This window comes from Cololabis saira, chromosome 7, assembly GCF_033807715.1.
Source record: "Cololabis saira isolate AMF1-May2022 chromosome 7, fColSai1.1, whole genome shotgun sequence".
NCBI classification, from domain to species: Eukaryota; Metazoa; Chordata; class Actinopteri; order Beloniformes; family Belonidae; genus Cololabis; species Cololabis saira.
The window spans coordinates 11,290,269-11,302,323 of NC_084593.1; the positions used below are offsets into that span (position 1 = coordinate 11,290,269).

Sequence of the window (12,055 nt, forward strand, 5' to 3'; positions counted from 1 at the left end):
TTACATTCCACTTAACTCCCAACACAGTCTGAACAGGAAGGTCTCCCTGGCTGAGATTTACATCGTGAACTCCACTGGCTCGTTCACAGTCTGGAATTGACTCCAAAACTTTCCTGTTGTTGGAAATAAACTTGTGGAGATGCAGTTTCCCCTTTGCACACACAGTTTGTGTCTCTTTCACCAATTTGATGGCTTTGTCTGCTGATTTTACACTGATGAGGCCATCATCAACATAAAAATGTTTCTTTATGAAGTTGGCTGCAGATGGATACTCTTTTTCATTTTCACTTGCTAAGAACTTCATACCATAATTGGCGCACCCAGGGGAGGATGCTGCCCCGAAGAGGTGGACCTTCATGCGATATTCTTTTGGCTCTGAATTGGTATCCCCCTGTTCCCACCAAAGAAACCGCAAGTAATTTCTGTCCTCTTTGCTTACATGGAATCCATGAAACATTTTCTCTACATCACAGATGATTGCAACTGGATGTTTGCGGAATCTACAGAGAACCCCTGTCAGACCATTGATGAGATCAGGTCCTGTCAGTAAGTGATCATTTAGAGCTGTACCCTCATATTTAGCAGAACAATCAAATACGACTCTAATTTTCTCTGGTTTTCTAGGGTGATAAACTCCCTGATGTGGAATGTACCACACATTGCCGTCTTGGGGCGAGTCTTCCGCCTTCTCTGCTTCCCCACCTTCGATGACGCCTGCCATGAATTTAACATAGTCCTCCTTGAATTTGGGATTTCTCTCAAGTTTTCCTTTCAGGTGCTTCAGTCGCACCAGAGCAAGGCGCTTGTTTTCTGGTAGGTGTGGACGTGTTTTGAAAGGAAGCGGCATTTCCAGGTGGCCATCTGAGTTCTGGTGTATTGACTGGTTCAAGATCTGCATGAACTGAATATCATCTTGTGATATGGTCTTTTCCCCATAGCTTGTGTCTCTAAAATCAGATTCAAGGACTCTGAGAACAGCAGCTGGTGTCAATGATGGAAGCTCTTTAACGGACACACGATGGCACAGACCTGTCACTTCTGTTGACTTGTAAATCTTTGGTGAGCTGCCAACAATGCTCCACCCTAAGTCAGTCCTAATGGCATATGGCTCTTCGTCACCACCTGTAATAACACGTCGTGGTGCTAATGCTCTGCAACAGTCATAGCCGATTAAGAGTCCAACTTCACAATCTAACAACTCTGGTATTTCCTGTGCTATAGCATTCAGGTGTTTCCATCTCTTAGCTGTTGCAGGAGTAGGAATGTGTGTGCGTTCAAGTGGGATAAAATCTCTGGTGTATGCAGGTGGCAAGTTAACAAAGCTATGTGAGGAAAACCCTCTGACTCTAAGACCACTAACTCTGTCACTTGAAACAATGGAATCTTTTCCCATCATAGTGGTAAGCTTTAACTTGACTGGCTCTAAACCTGCACCCATTTTCTCACACACCTCTTTGTCTACAAAAGTAGTGCTACTCTGCGTGTCTAACAAGGCGTATACCAATGTCTCTGTTTCAGGGGTTGCGATTGATGAGAGCCACACCGGCACTGTCATGGATGTGCTCCCACCATCACCTTTGTCTATGGAGCAAGAGAGTGAAGATGACTTTTCTTCTGCCTGCCCCGCTGCATGGGGAGACGTGTCTGGAACAATGCTGCGGTGCTCATGCAACGGTGTAGGATGGTATTTTTTGCATATGCTACATGTTGCTTTGTTTCTGCAGTCCTTTGAGTTGTGTCCTTTCCTAAGACAGCCAAAACACAGGTTTTTATCCAGTATGAATCTTTTTTTTTCTTCTTGTGACTTATTAGCAAATGTCTGACATTTGTGAATGGAATGATTTTCACTGCAGTACATGCATTTAACTGGACTTAAAGTACTGAATGGCATATTTACCCTCTTTGTTTCATTTTTGTCTCTTGTGCTGTTCTCCACAGCACCTTGGGTTTTCATCACTGTGTGGGATTTTTCTGACTCTTTTGTATTTGTGATGAACACATTGGCTTTTGGCCGCTTCATGTCTCTGGAAGGTCTTTCTTCATATGATTTCAATGCATAGAAGGATGTTACAGGGTTGCATGCTACATCTGCCTCGTTAGCCAAAAACTTGGCAAACTCTTTGAAACTGGGATATTCATGTGTTTCTTTCAGCTGTTTTGTTACATGACGATTCCAGCTAGATGTCACCCAATCAGGGAGTTTTTGTAGCATCCTCTGATTTTCTTCACAATCGTTTAACACTTGAAGACCTTTAATGTGTGGCATGGCATTGCTGCAAGCAGTCAGAAAATCACTGTATTGTCTGAGTTTAACAGAGTCTCTTGAGCTAATCTTTGGCCAATTATTCAGTTTTTCTCTGTAAGCACGCTGGATTACAAAGGGATGACCGTAACGAGCATTCAGTGCCTCCCAAGCTTGGTTGTAAGCGTCTTCATCCTTCCTGTAGAAGCTTCCTTCCAACACTGACCGTGCTTCACCGCTGATGTACTTCTGAAGGTAAAATAGTCTGTCAGCTGGATTTGTACATCTTCGTTCTATCAGTGCTTTGAAACTAGTGGTCCATTCAATGAACTTGAGTGGGTCTCCTGAGAAGACTGATGGCTCTGGTGCTGGGAGTCTGGTGAGTGCCATTGTGTCATGTAATGCTTGCACTAAAGAAATGTCTTTGCTTACACTGTTTTGTTCAGTGTCATTGTTTTGATTTAATTGTTCCTTTTTTATATCTTTGTCTCTGATAGACACAGGAGGACAGTGAATCGTCTCACCTGCTCTAAGGGCCTCACCTGAGTCTGCTTCAGAATAAGCTTTCATCTTAGCGGCAATCACTTGAAGATCCCGCTGATTTTCCAGTCTTTTAAGTTCATGCCTTTGTGCAGCAATTACCTCCTCCATTTCAATTTCTGCTTTTTTGGCAGCAAGTTGTGCGACACAGTCTACTCTTTTTACAGTGATACTTTGCTGCTCTGATGGACATCTTGACTGGTTGCTACAAACCGATTTGGGGACTGAAGCACTAAATATTGACTGAGCATACTCTTTGTCAAGTATCATGTGTAATCTTGCATTTTCTGCCTTAGCATCAAAGTCCTCTTGCCCCACTTCACTCAAGCGCACCTTCATCATCGCCATCACATCTGCAGTTACTGCTGTGCATGAATCCATTTTACGTCTGATGTCAGTGGAAGGTGCAGACTGTGCTCGGATATTCTCATATGCATCTCTCACTTCAGCCTCTATCCCTTCAACATCGTCCATCATGCAACACAAGTCATTGTCAGAGCACTCATTTTTGAGTTCGGAGCGTGCAGCTTTAATTAGCTCCTTCCATTTGTCATAAATGGAGATAAACTTATTCTCTTTTTGAGAGCTCTCTTGTTGCTTTAGTTCCAGCATTTTGGGAGTTAACTTTCTCTCCCGTGAGGATTTACGGGGTTCAACCCTGGAGGTAGATTCTGTTACTGATACCTTTTGAATTTTTATTTTAGCATTGATATCATCAATACGTGTCTCTAGTTTTTCTATTTCAGCCTCATCAATTTGAAATTTTAACCGTTCATTTAATCTTACCAACTCTGCTTGAAGGGACTCAACATGCTCACTAGGGGCCTCACATTCTGCTTTTTCACTGAGAATTGACATGGCAATGAGATAGAAATGTTACCGTTTTTATGACTAAATTATTGCCAAGCATACGTATGTGGCAGAACTGATAGGTAGCAACATTTACTCTTATAAACCTCTTAAGCACTCATTTGGTAATGCATTTTAAACTCTTCAGTCAAAACCCACAGAACATTCATATAAGATAAAGCAGGAATATTTAGCATTTCACTTAAAACCTCTGTTGCTTAATAGTTAAGCTCTTTTAACCATACAAATGTTCACACAGTTGAAGGTTGGCACTCAAATTAAATGCTCCCTGCAGAGCTGCTCTGCAGACGGCTGGAGACCACGCAAGCTGAAGCAGGTAAGGATATGAAGAGCTGTAGCACTCGCTGGTAAACGCTGCCCCCTGGTGGTCAAGTCGCGGTACTTCGCGATCTGCGGCCCCGTCGTCTCTCAGCAGCAAGCCCGCTCCGGTGGTTGACGATGCCGTCCTCTCTGTCTCCAGCAAGCCGTGATGAAGTCTCGGTAGACGCTCTCTCTCTCTCTGGTCGGCTCCTGGACGTTCCGGCCACACGTCGCTCCAGCAGTCTTGCTTCGGAAACCTCGGACATGCGTAGCATTAGCTCTCGGTTAGCTGTTAGCTCTCGGTTAGCTCTCGGTTAGCTGTCGGCCTCGTTAGCGGTACGTTTTCACTGTAGCTACACCGGTTCAACAAAGGGCCACGATTCATACTGATGTCTTGATTTTCTCTCTTTATTTCTCCTTCTCCTCCGTCGTCAAAATCATATAACACCGTGAAAACTACAAACAGAAGCAGAAAGTCCATGAGTCCATTGTAATTAAATGCTGACCCAACTTATACAAATAAATACTTGAAGTGTCCAGTCTTTTCCAAGCATTTTGTACACAATCACAAACTAAATAAAATACATTTGATGTTAGACACAGTTACCGTTTGCGCCTCTTGAACACAGTGCAATTCTTCATCCCGTGTCATGCCATCCTGCCTCCATTGTCTGTGGTCCCGCGCTTTACTTTTGACCCACAATCCCTCAGTTGACCCTCCCGACAGACCAGGGGAAGTGACCACACCCTTTCAAAATAAAATATCCTTAAACCTTAAAACGCTTCTGAACTTAAGACATATTTGAGTTTTTATAACATGTAAAATGTTATAAAATTAACTAAACAATTAACTCTGTCTCACAGACAGTTACAGTGAGCGTCAGCGACAAAATCAATTCCATTGCTTTATTTTCTATATGTCCTAACTGGCCGCATCGCGCTTTGCAGTGCGACTTGGCGCGCCATTTTGAGCTGAACATTTGTCAGACGCCCTGCTTCTATTTTCTTCCTGCCGCTCACGTTGAAAGCCGGTTGAAAGCGCTGTAGGAAACAGTCATGGATGAGGAACGGCTGATCCAGTTAGTTGAAATGAGAAGTATTGAGAAGTCAATAAAGTGGCAGCTGCTGGAGGGAGATGGACAGAGAGCGTCCGATGTCACGCAGTGCGACGCGATAGTCGGACGCTCTCATGCAGTTACACGGTTTTATAGTTGTGGGCGTGGTTTGCATTTTGGTTACGTAACGAAAATCTGCAGAATCTGAACGGCTCGTAGATCCACATCACACTGGACGGCTCATCCGGGCGGCTGTACAGACACTGCAGAATTTGGTTGCTTTCCTCCTTCTCTGAGTTGGCAGGCTGAGGGGAGACCACTTTATATATGTTAAAGCAAGAGAAAACCTGTTTTTCATAGTAGGTCCCCTAGTCCTGCTGCGGGATCTCGGGTCACTCTGCCTGATTGCTCTTTTCTCTCTCCCTCCTGCTGCCACAGAAAGTAGCAGTAAAAGTGAGTACACTGACCTTTGCATCGATCCCCTGATGTAAAGCTGCCGTCTTTCCCCAGAGAGAGAGACCCATCCCCCCCCTGACCTTAACCTCCATTCGGGCTACCTGTGCCTGCTCTCCGGAGGAAAACTAACTCTGTGAGGTTTTGTTGAGTTTGAGCAGGTGAAGGTAGCCCCCCCCTCAGCCCCCCCAGCACCCCCTGATGTTGTCCTCTGATCAGACAGGTCTGGTGACGTTTCAAAGCCTAATCCTGGTGTCTTGTGTTCCTCAGCAGCCTCCGGCCGTCGAGGAGAAGCCGCAGGAGAGCGCCATGGAGGAGCTGAAAGGCATCCTGGTAAAAGCTTCTCTCATCAGCCGTCGTTGGCTCTTAAACTGTTTTTTATGTTCAAGCTGCTGCCATCAGACTGGTCTGAACTAAATTATGACTAAATATCGTCGTCAACGAACCTTTATCACCTGAGGAAAACGAGACGAGACGCAATGAAAATGCTGGTCATGTGACGATAACGATAATGATAATTAAATATATAATGCAATATCGACGTAGAGGAATAAAAACCAGACTAAAATGTAGATTACAAAATAAAAACTCTGCTAAAATGTGTCTTCATTTTCGTTGACCAAAACGACACGAAATGTTCTACCAAAGATCGTTAACATCCATGTTTTCAGTAGTTTCTCTGGTTTAGTTCTGCTGGGTGACGTTAGTCCTCAATCCCAGTCGCTGCAGCGGGGAATCAGATCCAGAAGATGCAGCTGCAGAGTTAGAGGCTGATGCCGTTAACGCAGACCTCTAGGTTCACGTACATTAAAAACAAAGTTACATAGAGAAACGCGGGGAGAAGAAGAAGAGAACATCTTTGGATACACTTTCCTACATAGACGTGGAAAAGAAAACCCAATGTGTCGTTAAAAAAGAAAAAGATGGGGAGAAATTAAGAAAAATAAATATGTTGTAAACTCAAATTAGAGTCTTCTGTATCTGGAATGAATGTATTCTTGAGTCTATAAGATAACAATAATATAACAATAAGAAAACCTTGTTTGAATTGTAAAATGAGTTTGGCTAAATACAATCTTTGACTAAAACTAGACTAAAATGGTCCTGGACAATTCTGACTAAAATAAGACTAAAATGCTCAGACTTTTAGTCGACTGGAACTTCCCGGAAGTGGAGTCGACCCTGGAACAAGGACTGACAGATATGTCCACATACTATTTGGAAAACCACCTGCGTCCAAACCCTGGGAAGACCCAAATTTGTAGCTTCCACCTCAAAAACAAGGAGGCACCCCTTTAAATCAAGCGAGGAAGCCTTCTCCCATCAGGCTTCGTGGTTTCTGATATGTGTTTTCTGGCCCAGGAGACGGTGAAGAGGAGCCCCAGCCGAGGCTCCCAGGAGCCGGGGCCCTCGCTGCCGGGGAAGAAGGACGAGGGACGGAGCGAGCTGGAGGTCATCCTGAGACGCCGACGCAACAAAGCGGGAGAGGCCGGCTCCGGAGGTAAGGACGGCTGCAGCAGATAATCAATATGTTTGTTTGATTTGAAATGACACAAAAGTGTTCATGTAAAATTTAAAACTCATTCCTCTTATGGACAGTTTGTATTGTTGGATTATTTTTGTATAAAGTATAAACTCTTAAATAGGCCAGCTTTTATTTCTGTTATCCATTTTGACCTATCTAATAAGTGAAACAAGAGAAAGAAAACAGGAACAAGATTTTAATAATTCAAAGCAAAAGAGCATCAAATCAAAGATTTGTGACGCTCAGCTCCCCAAATACTATTTATGCATTTTTTAATCCCAATCTGCATGATATATCTTGATGTGGTGTTCATAGAGTTCATTTCCAGATTTAAATCACGTCTCAGTAGCTCAGTCTTTTCATGATTGTAAGCTTAAATCTTAATTGAAACAGTAATTAGTAACTAAATTAGTTGCAGGAGAAAAAATATTTATAAAAAGATTTTTTTTTATTGTGCACTTCGAGAAAAAAGTCGAAATGTCGAGATTAATGTTGAAATACAATTTTATTTCAACATTATTCTCGACATTTCAACTTTATTCACGAAATTGTATTTCAACTTTATTCTCGAAATTTCAACTTTATTCATGCAATTTCAACTTTATTCTTGAAATTTTATTTCAACATTAATCTCGACATTTTGACTTTATTCACAAAATTGTATTTCAACTTTATTCTCGACATTTCGACTTTTTTCTCAAAGTGCACAATCAAAAAAAATCTTCCGCTCTCAAATATTTGTTCTCCTGCATGGCCCTAATCCTCTTCCGTAGTTTTCCAGGTTAAATACATGGATGTATTATAGAACGGTTAAATATCACAAACTAGTTGTGGTTGTCCCTCTGATCCCCAGATGAGGGCCAGATGAGCCACGTCTCGTCCTCAGACAGCCTGAACGGACGACGCACCAGCAGCGACTCGGGCAGGGACTCGGGCAGGGACCCGGACGGCCCCGGGGGGCTGTGCTTGCCCCCCGACCCGCCGGGGCCCCGGGTCAGCCCGGAGAGACGGGGCTCGGGCCCGGGGCCGGCCGTGGCCCGGAGGAAGAGCTCCGACGTGGGGAGGGACAGGAGGTCCTGCAGCTCGGAGAAGGATGTCGTCGCCGCGTCTCCGGTCAGCAACGGCTGCATCAGCAGGTAACGCTCTGCTGCGTCTGGGGATCCATTCAAATGTCAAGAATCGATTCCATTCTTAAGATTCAGAATCGATTATGAAGATTCGATTCGATTCCGATATGGATTTGGGTTAGTGTTATTAAAACTGTTTTTGGAGCTGTTGCATGAATTATATGACTGTGTAGTTATGCAACATATTAATACTAGTATTATATTGAGATTTAACAGCAAGTATTGGCAGCTAATGATGCTGTAAGGACCAATCAGCTCCCAGAATGCTGATAGAACTGCTTTCAGAAACATCGTGGGGTAGATTTATCAAACAGATCCAGGGCAGCAAACAGAGACAGATGAAATTGGTTTTATTTCTTCCCACATTCCGTTTTAATTTTTTCCATTTTTGGTCTTTTTCGGGTTTTTAATTTTTGAGAATTTGGTTTTTAGCATTTTATGCAAATGTAACCCCAAGACAGTATATACAGGACTGTCTCAGAAAATTAGAATATTGTGATAAAGTTCCTTATTTTCTGTAATGCAAAAATGTCATACATTCTGGATTCATTACAAATCAACTGAAATATTGCAAGCCTTTTATTATTTTAATATTGCTGATCATGGCTTACAGCTTAAGAAAACTCAAATATCCTATCTCAAAAAATTAGAATATTCTGGGAATCTTAATCTTAAACTGTAAGCCATAATCAGCAATATTAAAATAATAAAAGGCTTGCAATATTTCAGTTGATTTGTAATGAATCCAGAATGTATGACATTTTAGTTTTTTTAATTGCATTACAGAAAATAAAGAACTTTATCACAATATTCAAATTTTCTGAGACAGTCCTGTATAAAGTAATGAAATATAGACAATGTATGCAATTATAATGAAAACTTTAATGTTTTCATACCTTTAAACATATTTAAAGGCAAAAACATCATGCCCAACAAAACATCCTTGTTTGAGCATAAATACAAAAATACATATGTAATGATGAAAAAAAAAAATCGATCTTTAGACATACGAATCGATTTTTTTAGGAATTAATATGAGAATCGATTTAGAATCGGAGAATCGATTTTTTTTTCAACACCGGCCTATCTGAAACACAAATCAAGTCTGATTCCCAACTCACTCTCCTGGGTTTCTTTCTCCGGTCCGTCGCCGCGGCGCCAGCGAGGAGGATCGCGACAAACCAAACGGCCTCAGCCAGCCGGAGCCCAGCGAGGACGCCGCCATCGCCGCCGCCGTCACCACCGACGCCGAGTGCTAGGATGAACTCTGACGACCCCAGTTCTGTTCCTGCAGTCTGATTGGTGCTCGTGTGAGAGGGGCGGGAGCTTTAACATGTTGGCCTTTTATGTTTGTTGGATCAAATCCAGAATGGAAAAGTTGTTTTCTCAAATATCTCAAAGCGCAGAGGAGCCGGCAGCGACAGCGTGCATGTTACAGAGCCGGCGGGTTTCTGTAGCAGCCTGAGTCTCGGTGCCAATGTTTCCTGGAGCCGACGACGGCTCGGTGGGAAACGTGACATGAACCCTGCAAAGACTGCAACTGTCACTCGTGTCTAGCTTAAATCTGCACATGATACTTCTCTGGTTCAACGGGCTCGTTTTCCTAGGAATCTGTTTTCTATTTGAACTCCCGTCTTTCTTGCATGTCGTCTCTTTCTGAGGTTCTTTTTTTAACCAACGCAGAGACATTTTTCTTTGCTATGCAAGAAAATAGACAGTGACAGCTGCAGTCCTTTGCCATGTTTGAAGGTTGAGTTCTACAAAAATACCGAGATGAATTCATCTCCGAGATGCAGATGAATTCAAGCGACCTTAGATAGTAATACCAGCTCTGACCACACGGGGGCGTCAGCGTTCTGATCAAAAATCCTCCGCTTTATTCTGAGATCAAATAATAAACAGGTTAAGAGATCATCAGCATAATCTGGCATAAACAAAACATTATAACTAAAACGAAGAAAAGTAGGTTCACAAACGTGCAGAAACATCTGTCAAGGAAATAAAAACGAGTGAAAGAAGGAGATCAAATATAAAAACAGTCTTATAACCTGAAGAAGAAAAAAAGGATTGTTCTGTTTTACATACGAGCACCTAATAAACACAAATATGAAGAGAAATAAATCACTGGAACTGATAAAACTGTTTTAAGAAACTCATTAAAACCTAAAGAAGTATCAAAAATGTTATATAAAGACTTACTAAACACACAAACAGAAAACAAATGCATAAAGTACAACCCTTTTTTTAAGTTGAAAACTATAAAGTAAATTAGGTCATTAAAATAAAAATTTGAAGAAAGCTAAACAAGAAAACTAAAACAACCCTACTGTGATCTAAAGAACCTGCTGCCCACGTAAAAAACGAGACGAGCAGGATAATATGATCAAACTGAACATAATAAAAATAAACTTAAGGAGTGTATAAAATCCAGGAAATCCTCTAAAAACACTTTCTGAAAATCCTCAGGAAGTGTTTCAGAACCACAACCCATTGTTCTGGTTCTGAAACATCCCACAGCGAGCCAGTTTCCTCTCCTTAGTCCTACAGTAGATTTAAAGTAGAAAGCAGGTTTCAGGAAAGACCGCAGACCCGTTATTTTCCATGTGCCTTCTGTAACTGGTGAGAAATCCGTGATTATTCCTTAGAGGCGGCTCGATGCTGCAACACCAAGCTGAGGATCAGTGACGTTTGCAGCATCCTGCATCTGCAGCCTCAGCAGTTTCACTGCATGGTTATAAACTGAAGGAAGGGACTGCAACGACTGGACAGAAGGCTTTCCACTAAACCCCCGAGAGGAAAGCTGTTCCTCCGACTCTCTGACCTGCACCACGCTGCCGCTCCTCTGTTTGATGCACAAAGGATGTGCTCAGGGCCACTTTGCTTCCTCTGCTTACCCTCCACAGTCTGTGTTTTAACCGCCGTGGGGGATGTGGGGGTTGATTCCCGGGAGCTGATTTATAAATATTTTTCGGATTGGTCTTGTGCTCTACGCTGGTGGTGGATTAAGGGGGTAAAATCCAACTCAAACCTGCACAGATCTGAAAGGTTCCCTGCAAGTGAGAGATGTTAAAGTGGAGTTAGGTTCATGGAAATGTTGCCAGATTCTTTAGTGGGGATCGAGTCACCGCCGGCTGAAGTTTGGTGCACAGGGATGACAAGCGCTACCTGACCCGTGCAAACTGCTACGGAGGAGTATCAGGGCCATGCAGGAGAACAAATATTTGAGAGGGGAAGACAATTTCGAGAAAAAAGTCGAAATGTAGAGAAAAAAGTCGTAATGTCGAAATTAATGTTGAAGTACAAATTTGAGAAAAAAGTCGAAATATCGATAAAAAAGTGGAAATGTCGAGAATGTTGAAATACAATTTCGAGAAAAAAGTCGAAATGTGGAGATTAATGTTGAAGTACAATTTCAAGAATAAAGTTGAAAGTTCGTGAATAAAGTTTAAATTTCGCCTTTTTTCTCAACATTTCAACTTTATTCACAAAATTTTTACTTTTTTCTTGAAATTTTATTTCAACATTATTCTCGACATTTCGACTTTTTTCTCTTCATTTCAACTTTTTTCTGGAATTGTACTTCAACATTAATCCCGACATTTCAATTTTTTTCTCAACATTTCAACTTTATTCACGAAATTTTTACTTTTTTCTTGAAATTTTATTTCAACATTATTCTCGACATTTTGACTTTTTTTCTTGACATTTCAACTTTTTTCAAGTGCATAATGGAAAAAAAATCTTCCTCCTCTAAAATATTATTTTTATTTTTCTCCTGGCTGACCCTAATGCTCTTCCGTAGACTGCAGCCAGAGTTTTGTTTCTTGTTTTATTTTGTCGAGATGCCTTCAGTGGCCTGATGCTGTAGTGGTGCGGTGGCGGCGCTGAGGTGCAGGTTCCACCGCGGCGACGCTGAGGTGCAGGTTCCACCGCAGTGACGCTG

At 42.1% G+C, this 12,055-nt stretch overlaps 1 protein-coding gene across 6 annotated transcripts in view; it reads left to right on the forward strand.

Moving 5' to 3' along the window:
• shtn3 (shootin 3) overlaps positions 1–11,564 on the forward strand; it is a 65,322-nt gene extending 53,758 nt beyond the window's left edge. For 2 of the 6 annotated variants that reach the window (XM_061724817.1, XM_061724823.1), the window contains 5 exons: positions 5,446–5,460; positions 5,731–5,793; positions 6,823–6,961; positions 7,839–8,121; positions 9,275–11,564. In XM_061724817.1, coding sequence (XP_061580801.1) covers positions 5,446–5,460; positions 5,731–5,793; positions 6,823–6,961; positions 7,839–8,121; positions 9,275–9,371 — 597 coding nt within the window. In that variant the 3' untranslated portion in view covers positions 9,372–11,564. The remainder of the gene's footprint in view (positions 1–5,445; positions 5,461–5,730; positions 5,794–6,822; positions 6,962–7,838; positions 8,122–9,274) is intronic. The other 4 variants (XM_061724819.1, XM_061724818.1, XM_061724820.1 and 1 more) reach the window with 4 other exon arrangements.
• Positions 11,565–12,055: the final 491 nt, after the last annotated feature.